General features: G+C 51.6%; 2 protein-coding genes across 2 annotated transcripts; both read right to left on the bottom strand.

Moving 5' to 3' along the window:
* Positions 1-17,144: 17,144 nt before the first annotated feature.
* LOC101766130 lies at positions 17,145-18,183 on the bottom strand. The gene is made up of 2 exons (XM_004971784.1): positions 17,436-18,183; positions 17,145-17,377 (listed from the first exon to the last, which is right to left on the bottom strand). The coding sequence occupies exons 1-2, from the start codon at positions 18,181-18,183 to the stop codon at positions 17,145-17,147; spliced, it is 981 nt and encodes a 326-aa protein (XP_004971841.1).
* Positions 18,184-19,160: 977 nt separating this feature from the next.
* LOC101780424 lies at positions 19,161-21,155 on the bottom strand. The gene is made up of 2 exons (XM_004968735.3): positions 20,586-21,155; positions 19,161-19,585 (listed from the first exon to the last, which is right to left on the bottom strand). Exons 1-2 carry the CDS (start codon positions 20,792-20,794, stop codon positions 19,435-19,437), a joined length of 360 nt encoding a protein of 119 aa, XP_004968792.1. The 5' UTR covers positions 20,795-21,155; the 3' UTR covers positions 19,161-19,434.
* Positions 21,156-23,039: the final 1,884 nt, after the last annotated feature.

Genomic DNA, 23,039 nt, shown 5'->3' with positions numbered 1-23,039 from the left:
ATTGCCGTTACCTGGTGAAGTGATGGTTGCCTTTTTTTGCTCGTGCACATAGGCCCATCGATCATGCTCCCGGAATCACATGCCATTCTCGTCATATCAGGTGGTCAGGTTGTGAACCCCGAATCTCTACCTTAATATTAAAGCAAGTAAAGTTTCTACTCAGTTTTTTTCCGTACGTCATGATTATTTTGCAAAAAAGTTCCTCAACTTTCATGGAATCAACCCTCATTCCAAATTCTGAAGAGAGGGGGGAGGTGGGCTCGGGTGGAAAAAGGAGGGAAGGGAGGGGTTAGAAGGAGGGTGGCGAGCAGCGGGATAGGAGGAGCTCGGACCCGGCGGCGGGCGGGTGGAGCGGCGGAGGGGCGGCATGGTGTGGGGGGCGGTGAGGGCAGCGAGCCTCCTTCTTGCTGCAACCCATCGACGAGGGCGGCGAGTGGCGGGATAGGAGGAGCTCGGACCCGACGATGGAGGGGCGGCGGGCGGATGGAGCGACGGAGGGGCGATGCAGTGTGGGGGGTAGAGAGAGAGCGGGACCTAGCACGCGAGGGAGAGAGGCCGACAGGGGGGAGAGAGAAAGGCAAGCCGAGAGGCTACCGTCGCCGCCGCCGCGATGGCTCGCTTGTTCCGTGAGTTCTGCCGGGACTCGTCCCACTCCTCCTCCTCCAACAGCTTCCTCTCGCCCGCCATGACGACAGCTTACTCCTCCTCAGCGCTCCCCTCGCTGTTCTCGGACCTCAAAGTCCCGCTCTCGGTCGCCGACCTCCGGGAGGCCGCCTACGAGGTCCTGGTCGCGGCGTCCCGCACCATGGGTGGGAAGCCGCTCACCTACATCCCATAGTCCGCGTCGGGTGCGGCAACCCCGGCATCCCCGACCTCCTCCACCTCGCTTCGGCGCTCCCTCACCTCCGCCGCCGCTAGCAAGATGAAGAAGGCGCTCGGCCTCCGCTCCTCCACCTCCCCCAAGGGCGTCAGCAGCCCCGGGAGCGGCGGCAATGCACCCCCCTCCCCCGCGGAGGCTCGGGGGGACTGATCGAGGTGGGTAGGTGCGAGGAGGGCAATTTGGTTTTTTAACGGTTTAGCTGGGTTTAACCAGCTAAAGATCTTTAGCTACAGCTAAAGTTTAGCTAGGTCCTGTTTGATCCAAAATGACTAAATTTAGCCAGCTAAACTTTAGATAGTGGATCCAAACAGAGCTTATATGTTTATCTCTACCTAATATTAAAGCAAGTAATGCTTCTACCCAATTTTCTTCGTTCGTCAACCGAAATCATTGAGAACTCGTTCACGGGGTGCAGAATTGGAGTAAAATCATGCAAAACCGGAGTCCCAGCTAAAGAACCGACCAGAAATCGCCCTACACGCCCGAACTGCGTGGAAAGGAAAAAACGCCCGAACAACCGCACCTGCCTGAACTGTGAGGGAAAAGGAGGAAAGGACCACAAGTAGAACCTCAAAACCAAAAATATAGGCACCAATGGGATTTGAACCTACAACATCAAGCTTCCTATAAAGGAAGCCTACCACTTAGGTTACTATTTGATTGTTTTCAAGAAGCACGTTAATTTTAGTTATTTCTAGTTATTTCGGAGAATCAACTGTCTTGTAGGTAAAAAATTTTTACTAGAAACATTTTTTGGCTTATTTGTGGTTGTATCTATTTTCTTTTTAGCAATCACTTGTTTAACAAAGAATGTAACAAGTTTTTGAGTAGAAAAGAAGTTTTCAAGTCAAAATTCCATTGATAATCCATTAAGTGTAATAAAAATATAGTAGAAGAAATAAAAAATATGCATAACTTTTAGAAAATATAATTAATATTTCACCGTAGCAACACACGGGCATCTTGCTAGTAAATTAAAAGAGGGGTTGGTGAGTTGGAGCACATACATTGGTGCTGTAGAAGTAATTGTATAGAATACGGACTTAGAGTCCTTCTCATGTACTATCTCATGTAAACATCTCCTACTAGGAGATTGCTTTGTATCCTATCTTTGCTGGTCTCTCACCGGCCTATATAATGAAGCATACCGGCACCCCTCAAGGGTAAGCTATTCCTATCAATTCTACATGGTATAAGAGCTGCCTCCTCCTTTAAAGAGTGTGTGGCGGATCCACTTCGGATCTACTTGGTTAAACATGATTTAGCCACCTGATACGCGATGCTCATGCCTAAGCCGAGTAAACACGAAGTGCCGTCGGATTTCCTCCGATTTAACCACTTGAACAGGACCATTTTAGCAGACCCACACGAAGGTGAGCGGTTCTAGAGAATACAACAAGTCCACCGAGTTAACAACTTAACCACTTATTTTGGTTAGGAAATAAACATCAGAGTTTTACAAGGTTTTCAAGAAAGACAACAGAAGGTAAAACCACTAGCGGAAGCAAAACGTCAGGGTCGGACGTCCCTGGTGAGGCCAGCCGGGACATCACTGATCCCTCTTCTCACCATCCGAGGAGGGATCCCACTCGACCGTCCAACTCGGAGGGAGCTGGGGCGGCCAAGTGCCAGCGGGAGAAGGGTCAGGAGCAGCAACTTCACCTGAAAAGCAGGAGCCACAACAAGGCTGAGCTACTAAGCTCAACAAGACTTAACCGACAGGAGTAAAGCTACTCCACACTTCTAGACATGCAAGGCTTTTTGGCTGAAGATTTTGTTTGCCAAAAGCACTAAATAAAACCCTATTTTCAAGTTTTAGCTCCGATTCTAAGTTCATTAACCGGTCTAGGTTTTGCAACCTATTCTAAGCAATCATAAAACCAACCAAGGTATGTATATATAACCAAAACCATGTCATCATCAGATTCCTCATTTACTCAGGGTGACATAGTGATCAAGCAGTCTCAAACTGTGAGAGGCAGACGAATCGATTCGAGTTCTTTAACCATGCATGGTGAACCTAACCTCACGACATCCACGCACCCGGAGGTCGCTTCCTGTGTCGGCCTTCCCCATCAATCCCCTAACCCGTATTGGGCCCATTTCCTTTGGTGCAAGGTTCCACAGACCCGGCCTCTGCCGTTCTGTGACCACGCATGCCACCACGTGCGACATCCAGCAGGGGAAACTCCGTTCCAAGAATAATGGGGCGACCGCTCACGTTTAGGTTCAATCCAGTACTAGGCTTCATCATCCCATACTAAGTATGAGGTTAGTACTTTCAAACACTTGATCACGAACACCACCACTGTCGGGCCTTAGTCAAGTTTCATAGATAGACGGGGCGATCAACCGACCACCAAAGAGTTACCCAAACCCTGCCCCGTCCATCGTCCTTACAGTTGTAACAGAAGGGTAGACAACCAACTCCTACAACTCGCGAGTGACAGGAAATCACTCGACTTTTACCACTTCCTATTTAAGCAAGCAGCTACTCGGTCCAACAGCTAGTGTTCAGATCAGGGAAGCTACGATATGCGTCTAGGGTTCCAAACAACTCCTATACGTAAATGCACAAGCATGTTAAAGAAGGCATGCGCAAGTTTGGTAAAACAACACAGGGTTTTCATGCAACCGGGGCTTGCCTTCGAGCAAGGAGGAAGAGAACTGCTCGACTTCTGGGGCAGCTTCGGCTTTAGAGGGCAGGAGCTCAGCTACACCGTCGTCTTCTGGCGCCGGGTGCAGCTCGTAGAAGCCGTCAGCGAGGCGCAGCTCTACACGAATGCAATGCATCAGTTAGCATAGACGGTTATTTCAGCAGCAACACTTGCAAGTCTGAGCCCAGAAACTCGCGACAAAAAGCAGGAGGGTGGGAAGGTTCAAGGGAGCTGGTGGAGATCAAGAGGTAAGGGTCCGAGGAAAGGAACTTGTGATCTGACCCTTAAACTAGAGGGTTGGTGTGCTAGGGATCCTCAGACTCAACGCTGAAGGGTTCCCAAGTTTTACACATACACCCTCGGTTTGAAGAAAAAGGTTACAGCCGAGCCCTCAGGCGAGGCGGAGAAGGGTCGGCGGAACAGACAGGGTCGGGCGAGACGGAACCGGGGTCGGGCGGATAAGAGGGGTCGGGTAAAGCGGACAAGGGTCGGACGAGGCGGACCAGGGGTCGGCAGCTTACCTTCTTCCTACAAGGAAATCTTGGGGTCGGGAAGAAACAGGCCTGGGCGGAGGGGCTCAGGTTTTGAACAACGGCTAGGTCCTGCAGTACTCCGGCGGCGGCAGTGCTTCTTGTGGATCACAAGTGAGCTCTTACGCAGCACGGAGGAGCAAGCGGCTGGATGGCTTGGGGAAACGGAGTGGAGCGGAGAGGAGAGTTCCTCAGGAACTTAGTGTGTGGCGCTGGGAGCTCGAGCAGGGAGCAAGCGGAAAGGCGGAAAGGCAGCAATGGCGAAGGGAGCTCCGGCGGGGTTCGCGCATTCCCTTTTATAGCGGCTGGGAAGTGGGAAGGGAAGCGGCGCGGGAGTGAGAAGGGGAGCGGCGCGAAGGCCGGGGAAGAAGCAATGGAGTGCTCTACCTGGGCGGCGATTGAGCGACGAGGGCGGTGGAGCAGGACTTCGGGGATGACGCCAGTGGTCATTGGGCTCTGGTGTCAGGGCGGCGCAGGAGCGGGTATGCCGGTGGTTGAAATTTGGCGGAGGCGGGCGTCGTCGTGCGGTAGAGTTGATGGAAGTGCTGCACTTAGGTGACTGTGTGGTTTATGCACAGGTGAGAAGACAGGCAGCCAGCGCGGCACGCGAGCGAGCGCGAGCAACAGATTGTCGGGCGGCTTCTGACAGGGCGAGGAAAGGAGCTGTCGCTGCCGTGGTCAGGGTTGGTGGAGGAGGAATCGTCGGGTAGCGAAGACTAGGCGGCGCGACTGTGTCGAAGTGACGGAAAAGACGGGTGACATCGGGCTCTGCGGCCGGGATCTGGTGATGTGATGATGGGCGCGGGAGGCGAGGCATTGCAGAAAGGTTGCAGAGAGGCTTCCGCTGCAATTGGGGAAGGGGGCGCGAGAATCCATTCGGTCGCGGGCCAGAGATGAGGCGGAGCGGCGGGCGTCGGAGAAGTTGAGCCACGCGGCGGGGAAACTCTGAAGCGGGCATGCAACTTGAGTGCGCCTGTCGCGGAAGATCTGGGGGAAAGAGATCTCGTGGGTCCACCGGTCAGATAGAATGGACGTTTTGGGAAAGACTTAGAAGGATCCGACGGTGAGTTGGGGTTGGCGGGGTCGGAACTGGAGACAAGCGGGGAGGGGTTGGGTCTCAAGGGTCGGGACCGGTCGGGAGGTTGAACACTTAGGCTTGGAAAGCTAAGACAGGTGATCAGGGGCTCGGATTAAGATTAACTTGGAAGATTTGGGGCCGGTCATCACAGTCTACCCCTCTTAAAAAGAATCTCGTCCCGAGATTCAGATATCAAAGTAGGGTGTGCCGTTCTTACCTCCTTGACGAGACAGAAAACCTGGGAAGTGCTTGTTCAGATACTCGTCTGTTTCCCATGTTGCTTCATCCTCCGTGTGGTTTCTCCAGAGGATCTTATACATTTTGACTATTTGGCGCCGGGTATGCCTCTCTTTCTGGTCAAGAACTCGGTCTGGGTACTCGGCGTAGGTTAGGTCGGGCTCTACTTGAAGCTGCTCTGGCTCTAAGATCTCGGTTGGAACTTGGACACATTTCTTCAGTTGAGACACATGAAAAACATCGTGTATGGCCGATAGCTGTTTTGGGAGTTGGATCCGGTAAGCCACGGGTCCACAGATCTCCACAATCTCATAAGGGCCAATGTAGCGGGGAGCCAACTTGCCTTTCACTCCAAACCGTTGCACTCCTTTGGTCGGGGAGACTCGAAGATACACATGGTCACCAATATCAAACTGTAGGGGCCTTCTTCGCCTGTCGGAATAACTCTTTTGTCGAGATTGGGCAGCCTTGAGATTTGCTTGAATTACCCTTACTTGCTCTTCGGCTTCTGGTACTAAGTCTGGGCCATAGATATGTCTTTCTCCTGCTTGGGACCAGTTCAAGGGTGTCGACATCTCCGGCCATATAAGGCTTCAAACGGTGCCATCTTCAAACTGGTCTGGTAGCTGTTGTTGTAGGAGAACTCTGCCAAGGGCAAGCACTTGTCCCAATTCTTGTCATAATGGATGACACAAGCTCTCAACATGTGTTCAAGGATCTGGTTGACTCTTTCGGTTTGACCATCGGTTTGAGGATGATATGTTGAGCTACGGATGAGCTTGGTGCCCATGGATGCTTGTAGCTGTTCCCAAAAGCGTGCCACAAACTGAACTCCTCGATCAGAGATGATGGTGTTGGGTACACCGTGTAGGGAAACTATGCGGTCGAGGTACAACTCCGCATACTGCTTGACTGTGTGGGTGGTGCGGACAGGAAGGAAGTGGGCGGTCTTGGTCAGGCGGTCCACTATAACCCAGATGGAGTCATGTCACTGTGATGTAAGGGGCAGTCCAACTATGAAGTCCATGCTGATGTCTTCCCATTTCCAAGAGGGAATAGGTAGGGGCTGCAGGGTACCTGCTACCTTTAGATGGCTGGCTTTGACACGTCGATAGGTATCACATTATGAAACATAACGGGCAATTTTTGACTTCATTCCACTCCACCAAAAGGTTTGGCGGAGATCATGGTACATCTTATTGCTGCCAGGATGGATTGAGAACTTGGAGAGATGAGCTTCATCTAAGATTTGCTTCTTAATGTCGGGGTCGGCTGGTACAACCAGTCGGTTTCCATAATACACCTTCCCAATCTTATCCTGTCGAAAATGCTTATACCCTTCATCCTTCAATAAGATCTTCCTGATGATCCGCTTTATTTCCTCATCCTCCACTTGTGCTGACCGTATTTGGTCTTCCAAAACTGAGTCAAGGGTGATGTGGCCGAGGGTTCCATGGGGAACAATTTCCAAACTAAGTTTCCCCATCTCATGACACAGAGTCTCGGTGAAAGTTGTTGCCGACAAGCAATTGCAACAGTTCTTGTGACTAAGAGCATCGGCCACCACATTGGCCTTGCCGGGATGATAGTGAAGTTCCAAGTCATAGTCTTTTATCAACTCTAACCACCTTCTTTGGCGCATGTTGAGTTCGGCTTGAGTGAAGATGTACTTGAGGCTCTTGTGGTCGGTGTAGATTTTGCAGTGGGTGCCCATCAGATAGTGTCTCCATATCGTTAAGGCATGAATCACTGCTGCCAACTCAAGATCATGGGTCGGGTAGTTCAGCTCATGAGGTCGTAACGCCCATGAGGCATAGGCAATGACTCGGTTGTCTTGCATAAGAACACACCCAAGTCCAGTGCCAGAGGCGTCACAGTACACGTCAAACGGCCTAGAGGGGTCGAGGTGAGCCAAAACTGGGGCTGTGGTCAGCAAGTGCTTCAGGGTCTTGAAGGCTTCTTCACACTCGTCGCTCCACACGAATCTGACCTCCTTCTTCAGCAGTTCTGTCATCGGCTTAGCTATCTTGGAGAAATCCAGTATGAAACGCCGATAGTAGCCTGCTAGTCCAAGAAAACTTCTGATCTGGTGCACTGAGGCAGGAGGCTTCCAGTCCATGACTTCTTGTACCTTACTGGGGTCGACGGCTATGCCATCCTTGGAGATAGTGTGTCCCAAAAACTTGACACTATCTAACCAGAACTCACACTTGGAGAACTTGGCATAGAGTTGATGGTCTCTCAGCCGTTGGAGAACTACGCGAAGATGGTTGGCATGTTCTTCTTCGCTCTTCGAGTACACGAGGATATCATCAATGAACACTACTACACACTTGTCCAACTCGGGCAGGAACATCAAGTTCATGAGGTACATGAAATAGGCGGGTGCATTGGTGAGTCCAAAGGACATGACCAGGTACTCGTAGAGTCCATATCTTGTGAAGAAGGCTGTTTTGGGTATGTCGCAGGGTCGGATCTTGATTTGGTGATAACCCGAATGAAGATCGATCTTGGAAAGCACTTTTGCTTCAGCTATCTGATCAAACAAGACATCAATGCGTGGCAGTGGGTACTTGTTCTTGACGGTCACCGCATTGAGGGGTCGGTAGTCCACACTCATGCGGAGACTCCCATCCTTCTTCTTCACAAACAGGGCGGGGCAACCCCAAGGTGATGTGCTGGGTTGGATGAAGCCTTTTTCCAACAGATCATGCAACTGGGTCTTCAACTCGGCCAACTCAGCAGGCGGCATCCGATAGGGTATCTTAGATATCGGAGCGGTGCCGGGGATCAACTCTATGGAAAACTCCACATCTCTATCAGGTGGCATGCCAGGCAAGTCGTTTGGGAACACGTCAGGGTATTCACAGACAACAGGAAGGCTTCCTAGCCGGGCTTCCGATAGAGGGTACGCACAAGGAAGTGCGGATTTAGGATGTTTCAAGGATAGGGTAGAACTGCCACAAAAGGGCGAGTTGAGGTGGAGAGTCCGGGCAGCTGTATCTAGAACCACTTGGTGTCTGGTCATCCAATCCATTCCAAGAATGATATCTATTCCTTCCAGGTCAAGGATGATAAGGTTCTCATGAAAAAGAGTTTGGCCCAGCTGGAGAGGTACAAGAGTAACGATCTGATCCGAGGCTATCTTCCCTCCCGGAGTGGTGATCACATATGATCCTTTAGTGGGACCGACACTCAGCTCACATCTTTCTGTAGCCTTACTACCGATGAAGCTATGAGAGGCTCCCGAATCAAACAGCACAACAACAGCTTGATTTAAGACAAGGAAAGTACCCGTCATCACTGGCTCACCTTCGGGGAGTTCGGTCAAGCTGGTGTAGTTGAGCCGTCCTTGTCGAACTTGCACCTTGGGCCTTCTTCCTCTGTTCGCCATGGGGTTTTGGCCATGCTGCTGATTTCTGTTCCTGGGGCAGTCCTTAGCAAAATGCCCTTCATTGCCGCAGGTGAAGCAGCGGTTACCAGTTGCAGGACGCGGTGGTGGTGGTGGGGTTGGACGGGACGCCTGTGGTTGGAAGCTGGGAAAACGGGGTGCTGCTGCTGGTGGGGGTCGGGCAATCCACCTTCCCGACTGCTGGGGTCGGCCGGGCGCTTGTGGAGGAACCATCCGGAACCTTCGAGTTGGCTGGCTCGGAAATGCCACGGAGGCTTTTCTCTTCTGGTCAGCTTTGAGAGCCTGCATGCAATCCTCTTGAGAGATGGCCAGGTTGACCAACTCGTTGTAGGTATCCACCTTGATGGGGTTCAACCTCTCTCGGAGCTCCAAACTCAGTCCTCGGCGGAATCTGTCCCGCTTCTTCTCATCTGTGTCCGCATGATAGCCGGCATAATGACACAAGTCATTGAAAGCTTGGGCGTAGTGCAGGACATCTTGGGTTCCCTGGGTAAGAGCCAGGAACTCATTGAGCTTGCGCTCCAGGAGACCTTCTGGGATGTGATGCGCTTTGAACGCGGTCTTGATCTCGTTCCAGCTGACCACATGGCCAGCCGGCAACATAGCATGGTAGTGGTCCCACCAGAGCCGGGCGGAACCACGCAGCTGTTGAGCCGCAAACCGGGCCTTGTTATGGTCGGGGCACGGGGCGGTGAGGAGCTCGAACTTGGATTCAATCGTACGAACCCAGGCGTCGGCGTCGAGCGGTTCTTGTGTCTTCTGGAACGAAGGGGGCTGTGTCCCCAAGAAGTCCTCATAGCGAGCAACATGAGGCTGCTGCTGAGCTCTTCCCCCATAGGGTTGCTGCTGTTGTCCTTGGACAAGATGCCTCAGCAGCTCAGTTTGAGGCGCTAAGATTGCCTCTAGTGGAGACGAGGGCGGGGGTGGGGGAAGATCCTGTCTCTGCTCGCTGCTGCCGGGCACAGAACCAGATCTGATGCGATGCGCCATCTGCAACAGTTAACGTTCCATTAAAATGATAATCTTAGAAGTACTCCAACAGATGGAACGCATAAGTTAAAAATTCTCCAATGTAACTCTTGCTGATAATGCAACACACGTCCTCATAAGAGAGATACACTCTTCTCATTGCCATGTTAGTTAGCATCTATCTTAGCGGTGTACTCGACTTCAGGCGAACCATACTATACCCAGACTCCTGAAATTTCCTTACATCCGAACTTAAGCCACGGGGTCGGGCTAGGCGATCATTCCGAGAAAAAGGGGTCGGCAACGATCCACACTAAAAAGGGGTCGGGCGAGGCGAAGACTGCCTCGAAAGGTCGGGCGAGGCGGAGAACTGCCTCGAGGGGTCGGGCGCATCCGATCTCGCGAACCGGGGTCGGCCAAACTTGAACAGACCCACAGAAAACAGCGTGTGTGGTCGCAGCACAACTCACTTAGCCTAACATTCCAACACTTTGCAAAGAGTTAAAGGTCAGACTCAGGAGTTGATTTCATTGAGATCTTTTTACAGAGGTGTTCCAAACACAGGGAGTACTCGACTCAAGGCTAACCTATTACAAATCTTTCCAAAATTTAGGCTGCCGAGGAGTACAACAAAAGAATGAGTCCCTTGCAACTCTTCATCTACAAATGAACACTATGAGTAGGAGAATGGGCGCCGTCTTCTTCGATGTCCATACTGGACGCTCCCTCAACCTCCTCGGGGTCCTCTTGAGCTTCTAGTTGCATATGGAGGGCGTGCATATCGTCGAGCTTGGCTTGGTGCTCGTCCAGATGAGCATTGGCAACCGCCAGCTCCATCTCCACTTCCATTTTGTCCTCCGATAGCTCGATCATGCCGTCCACCAGGTCGGCTACTTCTCCTTCGAGCTCAGAGATTCTGTCTTGCATGCCATGGATCTGAACGCCTCGTTGGATAAGCTGATAGGTTTGGCCTACCAGGTCTCTTCTGGCTGCCTGGAGGTGTCCTTGGGCATCCACGGCGGTCCGAGCAAGAACAGTCATGGCTCTTCCTTGGAGCTCAATCATCCGATAGAGGGCGGTCATACACCGGATGTTGGTGGAGATGGTGACCATGGAGTAGGTGGTGGCCAGCACCTCGATATTTCCGACGCGGTCGAGCCACGCCGGATCCAACTGGTTCCTGGCAGGGAACAGGCCGATGGGGTCTAGGGTGACCTCCAGTGGGTGTAGCTGATAGAAACGAGTGAGGAGCTGAAGGGCGACAGACTCCCAGGTGTCTTCTGGAGCAAGACCATATGCTGATATCCCGAACGAGGGCCAGTCGGGCCGCACAGGAGGAGGAGGTACCACTGCTTGTACGTTGCACGTCTGGACGCCTTGCTCCAGGTATAGTCGTCCCACGTACAACGGTGGGGACTGGTACCCGAACCATTTCAAGGTATCCCACAAGATCGCGGGGAAGCCCTCGAAGTGTAGACAGGTTGAATGGAAGGTACCATTCGCTCCAAACAGAACATGTCCGGGGACGGCCATCTGGAACTAAGAAACCAAAACCACGTGAGATGGACTCCAAAGGTCAGGGGTCGGACATAGAAAGCATTCGGTTTTAACCGAGAACAAACTGGAAGAAACTAGAAATCCTTAGAACCGAAGAAGGGCTTCTCCGAGCAAGGTTGCTATTGAGGAGGGTAATTTAACAGATTTTAGCTTATGTCGCATGCACGGCCTACCTCGTTTTCAACCAAAACAACTGCCAAAACTTGGTCTTACGCAGTTAGTGCCGGTGGCAAGGCAACAAGTACGTCTCTCCCTATAATAGCTAGTCGGTTCTAGCAACGCTTCCTAAGCGAACGCGGTTAGTACCTGCAGAAAACACCACCACACGAACCTTTCGTGCCAGCACCCACGAAAGCGTTCCCAAATATTACCGCTCACTATAGGAACGGCACCCATGCGTTCAAGGCTGCATGGACAGCACTCAACCGTGGAAATAGGTTCCCTTTGAATGGAACTGTATAACCCTTCGCATACTCGCGATGCGGAATCAGCGCACGTATGATAGACGTGGGCGAACAACCGTGCTGATAGGCTCGTTGGAATCGAACCGTACCAACCTTCGTATGGGTTACATATGGAACCTGCGCACGTATGATAGACGTGGGCGAAACAACCGCGATGATAGGGTCCTTTGAATAGAACTCCCTATCAACCCTCGCATACTCGTGATGCGGAACTCGGCACACGTATAATAAACGTGGCGAAGTGCTGGAAGGGTTAGCAAGATAACCAAATAAAATATTAGCCACCTAAACAACCCCAAAATCCCCTAGGGCCTCTCGCGCTAAAGTCATCCTTAACGATCGTACGAGAAAATTTTCAAAGAGTTTCTTGCAACTTTTATTTTTTCAAAGAAGTGTGTTAGGGCTTGTTGTGTTCTCTGTATTGCTAACCTGCTCTGATACCAGCTGTGGCGGACACCCTTCGGATTGACTTGATTAAACAGGGTTAAGTCGCCTAACATGCGACACCCATGCCTAAGCCAAGTTAACACGAAGTGCCGTCGGATTTCATCCGATTAACCACGTGAACAGGATCGAGTTAGCAAACTCACACGACGGTGAGTGGTTCCAGAGAATTCAACAAGTCCACCGAGTTAAACAACTTAACCATTTAATTCAGCCAGAAAAACAAATCATCAGAGTTTTACAAGGTTCAAAAGAAAAACAACAGAAGGTAAAACACTAGCGGAAGCTAACGCAGGGGTCGGACGTCCTTGGTGAGGCCAGCCAAGACGTCAGTGGTCCCTTTCCTCGCCGTCTGAGGAGGGATCCTACTCGACCGTCCAACCCGGAGGGAGCTGGGGCGGCCAAGTGCCAGCGGAAGAAGGCTCGGGAGCAGCAACTTCACCTGAAAAACAGGAGCCACAACAAGGCTCTTTGGCTGAGGAGGTTTGTTTGCCAAGAAGCACTAAGTAAAACCCTATTTTCAAGTTTTAGCTCCGATTCTAAGTTCATTATCCGGTCTAAGTTTTGCAACCTATTCTAGGCAATCATAGAACCAACCAAAGGTGTATATATAACATCAACAAAACCATGTCATCATCATATTTCTTTCTTACTCAGGGTAGCATAGCGATCAAGCAGTCTCAAACTGTGAGAGACAGACGAATCGATTCGAGTTCTTTAACCATGCATGGTGAACCTAACCTCACGACATCCGCGCACCCGGAGGTTGCTTCCTGTGTCGGCCTTCCCCATCAATCCCCTAACCCGTGTCGGGCCCATTTCCTTTGGTGCAAGGTTCCACAGACCCGGCCTCTGCCGTTCTGTGACCACGCTTGCCAGCACGTGCGACAACCAGCAGGGGAAACTCCGTTCCAAGAACAATGGGGCGACCGCTCACGTCTAGGTTCAATCCGGTACTAGGCTTCCTCATCCCATACTAAGTATGAGGTTAGTACTTTCAAACACTTGATCACGAACACCACCACTGTTGGGCCTTAGCAAGTTTCATAGACAGACGGGGCGATCAACCAACCACCAAAGAGTTACCCAAAACCCTACCCCGTCCATCGTCCTTACAGTTGTGACAGGAGGAAGACAACCAACTCCTACAACTCGCGAGTGACAGGAAATCACTCGACTTTTACCGCTTCCTATTTAAGCAAAGCAGCTACTCGGTCCAACAGCTAGTGTTCAGATCAGGGGAGCTAAGTTATGCATCTAGGGTTCCAACAACTCCTATACGTAAATGCACAAGCAAGGTGCAGAAGGTATGCGCAAGTTTGGCAAACATAGGGATTTCATGCAACCGGGGCTTGCCTTCAAGCGAAAAGGAAGGAAACTGCTCGACTTCTGGGGCAGCTTCGGCTTCAGAGGGTAGGAGCTCAGCTACACCGTCGTCTTCTGGCGCCGGGTGCAGCTCGTAGTAGCAGTCGGCGAGACGCAGCTCTACACGAAAATGCAATGCAAGAGTTAGCATAGACGGTTATTTCAATAGCAACACTTGCAAGTCTGAGCCCAGAAACTTGCGACAAGTTACAGGAGGGTGGGAAAGTTCAATGGAGTCTGTGGAGATCAAGAGGTAAGGGTTGAAGGAAGGGAACTTAAGATCTGACCCTTAATCTAGAGGATTTGGTGTGCTAGGGGTCCTCAGACTCAACGCTGAAAGGTCCCCAAGTTTTACACATACACCCTCGGTTCAAAGAAAAAGATACAGCCGAGTCCTCGGGCGAGGCGGAGAAGGGTCGGCTGAACAGACAGGGTCGGGCGAGACAGAACTGGGGTCGGGCGGATAAGAGGGGTCGGGCGAAGCGGACAAGGGTCGGACAAACAGAGGGGTCGGACGAGGCGGAGAAAAGGGTCAGCAGCTTACCTTCTTCTCACAAGGAAAGCTTGGGGTTGGGAAAGAGCAGGTTCGGGTGGAGGAACTGGAACACTAAGGCTTGCAGCGGCGATGTCCGGCGATGCTTCGGCGGCGGTGGTGCTTCTTGGGGATCACAAGTAAGCCCTTACGCAGCACGGAGGAGCAAGCGGCTGGGTGGATTGGGGGAAACGGTGCGGAGCGGAGAGGAGAGTTCCTCAGGGACTTAGTGTGGTGGCGCTGGGAGCTTGAACAGGGAGCAAGAGAAATAGCGGGAGGGCAGCGATGGCGAAGGGGACTCCGGCGGGGCTCACGCATTCCCTTTTATAGCGGCGCGGGAGGGAGAAGGGGAGCGGCGCGAAGGCCGGGGAAGACGCAATGGAGTGCTCTACTCGGGCGGCGATTGAGCGACGAGGGTGGTGGAGTAGGACTTCAGGGATGACGCCAGCGGTCATTGGGCTCTGGCGTCAGGGTGGCGTAGGCGCGGGTTTGCCGGTGGTTGAGATTTGGTGGAGGCGGGCGTCGTCGTGCGGTGGAGCTGATGGAAGTGACCGGGATAATGACGCTAGGAACGAGGGCACACAGGTGAGAAGACAGGCGGCTGCGGGCGCGCGGGCGAGCGCGGAGCAACAGATTGTCAAGCGGCTTCTAACAGGGCGGGAAAAGGAGTTGTCGCTGCCGTGGTCGGGGTTGGCGGAGGAGGAATCGTCGGGTAGCGAAGACCAGGCAGCACGACTGTGGCGAGGTGACGGAAAAGACGGGTGACATCGGGCTCTACGGCCGGAATCTGGCGATGTGATGATGGGCGCGGGCGGCGAGGTGCTACAGAAAGGTTGCAGAGGGGCTTCCGCTGCGATTGGGGAAGGGGGCGCGAGAATCCATTCGGTCACGGGCCGAAGACGAGGCGGAGCGGCGGGCGTCGGAGGAGTTGAGCCATGCGGCGGGGGAACTCTGAAGCGAGCATGCAACTCGAGTGCGCCTATCGCGGGGGATCTGGAAGAAAAGATCTCGTGGGTCCACCGGTCAGATCGAAGGGAGGTGTTGGGGAAAGACTCAGAAGATCTGGCGGGTGAGTTGGGGTCGGCGGGGTCGGAGCTGAAGGCCAGCGGAGAGGGGTCGGGACCGGTCGGGAGGTTGAACACTTAGGCTTGGAAAACTAAGACAGGTGATGAGGGACTCGGATTAAGATTAGCTCGAGAGATTTGGGGGTCGGTCGTCACAATCGGATTGAAGACGGGTACGCGGCGAAGAATAGGAGGTCGAGACGGGCTGGTCATAGGCTGTGGAGGGAGCGCCGGTGGCTGAAGCACGCGAGCAGACTGGTTGTACTGTCGTGCGGACACACGGCAGCGGTTGTAAAACTGACCGAAGTGGCCAGGTAGAGCAGCTGCAACCGGAGGAGCTGCTGCTGCTTGTGGTATAGCAGCCACGGGTGCAGGTGCTACTGCTTGTGGTGTAGCAGCCGCTGGTGCAGCAGGCCCATCGACGGGTCCTGGCGGGGACATAGAGCCACACCCGCCCAAACTAGGAGGAGCTGAAGGCCCTGGTGGGGGTATAGAACCGCACCCACCAGGAGTAGGGTCATCGAGGTGTTCTGGTGGGGGCACAGGAGGACGCCCACCAGAAAGAGGCTGTGGGCGCTCAACGTCCATGGAGGACGGAGCATCAGCAGATGCAGTAGTGCCACGAGCTGCAGGATTAGTAAGACAAGGCACAATATCCAAGTTGCCATCAAGCAGAAAATCAAAGGAGGTGGTAGGAACAGGAGGCTCTCTAGCGAAAGGAAAAGTGGACTCATCGAAAACAACGTGACGAGATATGATAATTTTCTGTGTAGAGAGATCCAAACAGCGATATCCCTTATGAGAAGTGGGATATCCTAAGAACACACAGGCAGCTGAGCGAGGTGCGAGCTTATGCTGGGCAGTGGCTTGGAGGTTCGGGTAACATAAGCACCCGAAGACTCGTAGGTGCTCATAACTAGGAGGCGTCTTGTGGAGACGAGTGTAGGGGATTTCGTTGCCTATGGAGGAGGAGGGGCGATGGTTGAGAAGGTAGGTGGCTGCAACAAGGGCCTCAGCCCAGTAGGATGGTGGCATGGCTACATGGATGAGAAGGGTGCGCACGGATTTGTTGAGGGTACGAAGCACACGTTCGGCCTTGCCATTTTGTGGGGAAGTGTAAGGACAGGATAGGCGGAGGACAATGCCATTAGCAGCAAGTGAGGAGTGCATGGCACTATTGACAAATTCAGTGCCGTTATCAGCCTGAAAGCTTTTGACAGGAAGGCTGAACTGGGTGCGAACGTAACAAATAAAATCAACCATAAGCTGATGCACCTCGGATTTTAGTCTAAGAGGAAAGGTCCAACAGAAATGTGTGTAATCATCCAGCAGAACCAAGTAATAGGAGCAATTAGAAATACTAGTCACAGGAGAAGTCCAGACATCGCAATGGACAATCTCAAAGGGAGAAACAATCTGTGAAATAGAAGTAGTAAAGGGTAGACGCGCATGCTTGCCAAGCTGATAGGAGTGGCAAAGGGAGCAATCTACTTTATTACATGAAATGTAATTATTCTTCTTGAGGCTAGCGATGGCGGCGGGACCAGGTTGGCCAAGGCGACGATGCCACAGGGAGGATGAGGCGGCAACTAGAGCATGGGTGATAGGAGGTATGGTGTAGAGGTCGCCAGCACTATTGCAGCGAAGAATCACGCTTTGCGTCCTGAGGTCCTTGGCAGAGAAACCAAATGCGTCAAATTCAATAGAACAACTATTATCTCTAGTGAATTGATGAACAGAAAGAAGGTTACGGACAATGGATGGGACAACAAGGATGTTGTTTAGAATGAAATTGGATGTATCGATGGCAAGGACAGAGGAACCGCGAGATGTGACAGGGATATGTGCACCATTGCCTACTATAATAGAAGGAGCAGCAGTGAGCGAGAGAGAAGTATACCCTCGGAAGAGTGCATGTGCGTTGATGCACCGGTGTCCATCACCCACTGATTGCCCTACAGCGCCATCTGCTGCTGCAAGGCAGCCACAAGACCCGCCTGGTCCCATGACGGAGAGGGTTGGGAGACCTGCTGAGAGGCGAAGGTTGTCCCTGCCTGCTGCGTGGGGAGGCCGTAGGCGGCGTGGGCCTGAGGCGGTGTGGGCCTGAGGTGCAGGGCCCAGGATGCCCTGGCCACGCCATCCTTGGCCGCTGGTGACTCCAGCACCGCCCGGGCAGCCTCCTTGGTGGCTGGCCCAGCCGTGGCCGGGGTTGAAACAGACCCACAGGCCAGCAGGAGGGAGGGCACGGCTCTGCTGCGGCTGCTGGTTGCCGCTGCCACCGTTGCGCCGGCCGCCGTAGCCCTTCTTGCGGCGCTGCTGTTGCTGGCCGCCGGACTGCTGGCCACCGGATTGTTGCAGGGGGGCGAACGATGAAGCGGAGGAGCGGCAGGAGGACGAGCCGCAGGACGGGTTGTTGGAGGCGAAGAGGGCGGTGGAGGCCACAACCTTGTCAGCGTTGGCGAGGCGGAGTTCCGTGATCGCAAGCTGATCGAGGGCGCTGGCGAAGTTGAGGTTCATGTCGGCGATGTAGTCGACGGAGGAGACGTAGCGGGGATTCAGGCCACGCAGGAGATTGAGAACCAGAGTGTTCTCCGGAACGGGCTGACCGACGTCACGGAGGGCGTCAGCAGCCTTCTTCATCTCTTGGCTGTACTGGGAGATCGAGAGATCGCCCTGAGTCATGGTATGAAAGGCATGACTCGGGTAGATCGCCCGCGGTGCCCTGTTGGACTGGAAGCGGTTGGCGATGGCAGTCCACAGCCCGTGATCCATCTGGTCATCGCCACCCATGGTGAAGTCAAGGGCAGCGTCGGAAACGGAGCCGTAGAGCCAGCTCCGGACGCAGCAGTCCGCCTGCACCCAGGCCTGCCGAGAGGGGTCGGTGGAGGGTGGAGGTGGCGTGTCGTCGATGTGCTGCATCAGCCCGAACTTGCCGCACATCGCCCGGAAGGAGGACCACTTGTTGTAGTTGGATCGCTGCAGATCGAGCGTCATCGGCACATGGGACTTGACGGAGACAGCCGCATAGGGGTTGGCATAGAGGGGGCTGGAGGATTCCCCAGAAGAGGCTAGCAACGTTGAAGAACCACCGGAGGACATGGTACTGGTAGTGCTCATGGTGGCGCAGGGAGGAAGATGGCCTGATCGGCTGGGCAGGGGGGAAGTGGAAAGGGGGCAGCGGAGGGGAGTAGGAGGCGCAGGCCTAGGAAGTGGCCTGGTCACGTGATACCATGTGGAGAATAGGAGTTGGGCAAACACCACACACCCAACTGGGGGGTGAGCTTCCATATATATAGCCAGTATGGCAGAATACAAAAGGGTGAGCCATTAAGGCAAGATACAAAGAGTCTAGCTAATTATAGTAGAATACAAGAGGTCAAGAGTCTAGCTAATTATGGTAGAATACAAGAGGTCAAGAACTGGACAGTTCTAATAATATCTAATACGTTCCTTGAAATTGAACTAATCCTTAAACTTTCTAAGTAGACTGTTTAAAGTCACCAATGCATCAACTCATCTATTTTACGCTGACACGGAGCAGAGGATGTAATACAGCAATTTTATAAACGCCCTATAACATCCTTTACTTCGCATATCCCTTGTATTTTTTTTTCTAGACTCCTGCATGAAAGTAGTATACTATAATTTTCACCCATCAGTGCAATTGCTCCTGAACCAAACCAGTGGTATGGTGTCTCTGGAATTAATCCACAACACTTGCCAACTGAAGTCAGATAATGTATAATAGATGAGTTGTGTGAATATATTGGTCATAACGTAATTAGCATGTACGGAGTTCAATTTAATGATCATAAATTGTCGTCTCACGGATCTAGAGTTAGTATCTATCAGTATCTTCAGGATTTAGTCCTGCATGAGATTTTGTAAATTAATACATTGGCGTATTGACCCAAGGAAATGATATGTTGATAAAACGCATCACAGCAATATAGCAAAATGGACAAAAGGTATGAAAGATTTGTCAAGGCCTTAAAAACCTGTTGAATAACAATAATCTTTTACCTATTCATCCAACTTATTGATGAGCATTACAGGAATAGCTACAGTTTAGGATTTAACACCCACTAAATAAAAAATGCCCATGCACAAACAAAACAAAAGAAAGGGACTGCTTGTGGATAGAATTTTGCATCCAGCATATTGTTGTGGAAGTGGCAAGATAAGAAGTAAGAATCCAGCAAGCCTACTTAAGCAGAATCAAACGACAAATAGAAGAAGATGAAATCACGACATTACAAATCTAGTTGAAAGAAAGACTGCTTGCCCCATGGCGTGGCGGAAATGGAGCCCACGGTTTGCCCAAAGCCTGCACCAGGAGAAGATGAGAAGGACACAAAGTTTTGGCCAGACCAAGATGAAGAAGAGCCCATCATAGCTGCAGAAAGCAAGATCAGATCCTACTAGATGAATCAGAAGTCAATAACTGATGCTAATCCATGAAGTTCAGTTGTACAAGAAATTGCTAGTAGAGTGAAAACAAAACACTTGTCATGCTAACCAACAACTAAAATTTCTCTGAGGAAAAAAAAACACGGGCGTGTCCGGAAATCAGAAAACCCCGTTTCACAATTTAGCACAGCTGTGCATTAAGAAATCAGAAATCCACTCTGCGGGAACTTGCTGGATAACATATAGTTCCTATGCAATTAAATGGATTACAATTTTAACTACAAATCTGCAATCAGCACATTTAGAGAACTGAAATATTTGCTTCGTGATATTGCATGGAAACATACAGAGGATGATTGAAGAGTAGGAATGATTTCTGAACAATATAGCCGAAACACCAAATCCGTTCCACCCCCACCTAATTATCAAGGACTAGAAGAGCAGCACAAAGACATCAGCGACCAAAACCCCCATATAGCAAAACACGCGCAAATCATGCCATCCTAGATGATAGCCATTTCCCTAAATCATAGCAGAACTAGAACAGGCACCTCAAAAACGCGTCGTCACCATCCAGACGGGCAATTAACTATCAAATCAGGATTTTGGAAGTAAACCCACAACCCCCCTCAACGAAGCTAGCAATCAGCAACGCACGCTAGAACCAAAAACGATGGAATGGGGAACCAGGATTTCTGGACCGGATTTTGGAACTAAACCCACACAAACCCCACAACAAAGCTAGAAAGCGCAGAAACGCAAACAACGCCAGAACCAAAAACCCCCCGCCCACTGAATCCCTCGTCATGGCAATGCAACACGAGCAAAACGCGCTGGTCTGCAGTTGCCTCCTCCGCCACGAAACCCGCACGCATGGGCGCAGGCGTTTAACCTATCCGGACCCCAGAATCCCCAAATACCGCCGGATTCCGAACCCATGCATCATCGATCGGAGGAGATAGGCGCATGTAGAGAGGAAACCTCACCGAGCGGCGTCCGCTAGTCGATCGGAGTCGATCGCTGTTCCTATCCACTCCCCGTCGCCGTTTCCTCCCTCTACCGCGGTCGCTTCGCCCTTCGCCTGGTCGGAGAGCGCCGCCCCCACCTGCCTTGGTCGCCGTGACTGCGCCGCTGGCTCCTGCCAGGCCACGCCGCCCCCAGCCTGCCGGGTGCCGCCATCTCCACCCACCGCCATGCCCCCCACGGCCCCTCCTTGGAGCTCCAGGATGCGATGGCAGCGGCGGCCCCAAGGGGCGCGTCCTCGCCCCGCGAAGCTTCGAGACAAGGCGGAGGAGGTGCGCCGCGAGCTGATGCACGGTCCTAAAACTGGAACTCAGGCAAGATGCGCCGCTCGGGGCGCCCCAGCCCTGGGGCTCGGGGCCCACCGCACCGTCGCCCTCATCCCGCGAAGTGCAGCTCAAGGCTCGCAGAGGGGAGGGAGAGAGAGAGCAGGGAAGGAAGAGAGGGAAAGCAGAGTGCTGGTGGCGCAACGGACAGGTTGAGGTCGGGCGCGACGAGTTGGGGGAGCGCGGTCATATCTACCACGACGCCGGCCGTCGCGGAGTTTAAGCATCCTTTTGGAGCTGGATCCGTACTTCTTGTCAAACGTACAGACAACTTCAATATTTTTTTGAGTTAGTTAAGCGGAGCTATAAAAACTTTAGAGTGGAGTGCTGCCCTGTAGTCGGTTTGGAAAAAAAAATAAAGCACTTCCGTATCTCGTACACTCTTACACCAACCTGCCTGTGTGGACCGTACAGACCGGACATCACCGTGGATAATTTGTTATCAGCGTGCTCGGCCACTTTTCTTCTGGTTGTTCTACTTGTTGGTTCTCCGGTTCTCTTCTCATTAAAAAGATATACTTGGTTGTTCGAATAAATGAATGTATGTATATTTTCTCTGATTTTAAATATATAATATTTAAAATAAGTTAATAGAGCTTATTTTTTAATGTTCTGATTGTATGTGGAAGTTAATTCTCTGAAAAAAGTGATTATGTGGTTGAAAGTTATTCTCTATGATAAACTTTATGAATAAATGATTCTGTGCAAGGAATGAATCATGAGAAGTTAGTTTTTTCCGATTCTCAACCTCTTATTTTATTTTAGAGAATCATTTTTAGTTGGAAAACTGTTTGAAAAAGCTACTTTAGGAGCTCCGATAAACAGGTCTTAGATTTAAAAATCAAAGTTTTTAAATGTATGACATTATGAACAATATATACTCCATATATTGAAAACCAAAAGAAGATTTGTAGTTATTATATCTTGAAAAACTAAGTAGCTATTCGTTTGTGCTGGCTGCACAAGCAGCTGTAGCTGCACGGGGCAACAGACCCACAGCTCAGCCTCAGGTTGCTAACTTGCTGTTGCAGCTGCAGCCGTAGCGTTGCTGTAGCAATCTCTACCGAACACCCTTTAACTATATGCTTCGAGAAATTAGGTCGATATATCTTGAGATTTACAGAAATACCTATAAGTGCTTCACTATTAATGGGAATATTACTTAACACCGAAAGGATAATTAGTCTATCCAATGCTACAAGTTTTTCAATGTTTTACATATAAGGTTTGTAATATTATACACCAGTATTTGTTAAAAAATATATTTTTCCTATAAAGTATCTTTTCTTTTTCACCACACGTGGATGTTTTGTAGATATCTGGATGACTTTATGAGCATATATGTTTTTAATCTATACTTAATATAAAAGTATACTTAATATAAAAGAGCGGTTCTTCCAACCGTTATGGTCATTTTGCAAAAAAAAGTCCCTTAACCTTTTGGCAATCAACCCGCGCTCCTTGGAACATGACTTGTCATTTTTGCTGAAAAGTCCCTATGCCATCCACCCGTACGTGTCCTATCCCCTTCCGGGAGATCCTCTTCCAGTCCGCCGTCGGCTTCCTCTTCTCCGCCGCCATCTCCCTCCCTTCCCCTCTCACGAAGCGAATCGGATTGGTCCGGCGAGCCCTGGGGATAGGCCCCGCGCCATGAGATCTGCCCACTGGCGGCGGCAATGGCCGCCGCGCATGAGGAGGCCGCGGCGTAGTCGGAGGAGGCGGCGTGGTGGGTCTGGGGTGGCACCGTGCCGCTCCAGGTCCACCTCAATGATGTCGACGTCACCGCGCTCCCCCTGTTGCCACCCTTCTTGGTATACCCTCCCCCCACCACCACTCTCTCTCCACCCTTTCTTCAAAAGTTATCCGCTACTGCTGCTGCTGCCAGTCGACGGAGTATTCCAATACGTATTCTCTGTCGTAACTAACAAGAACTTGAACTTGATTCGTACAAGAATTTCTTTGATTTGGTATTGTCTGGTCTAATATAATCAGAAGAGGAGGAATATTGGGCCCTCCTAAACTCATCGGGCACCCATCCTGATTTGGATGGTCGCGATCTCATCGATCGCCTTAGCTGGCTGCCTCCGTCCCTCA

Source organism: Setaria italica, chromosome V, assembly GCF_000263155.2.
Source record: "Setaria italica strain Yugu1 chromosome V, Setaria_italica_v2.0, whole genome shotgun sequence".
Lineage (NCBI taxonomy): Eukaryota > Viridiplantae > Streptophyta > Magnoliopsida > Poales > Poaceae > Setaria > Setaria italica.
The sequence above is the reverse complement of the archived record's forward strand: the minus strand, read 5'-3'. Positions and strand labels throughout refer to the sequence as shown.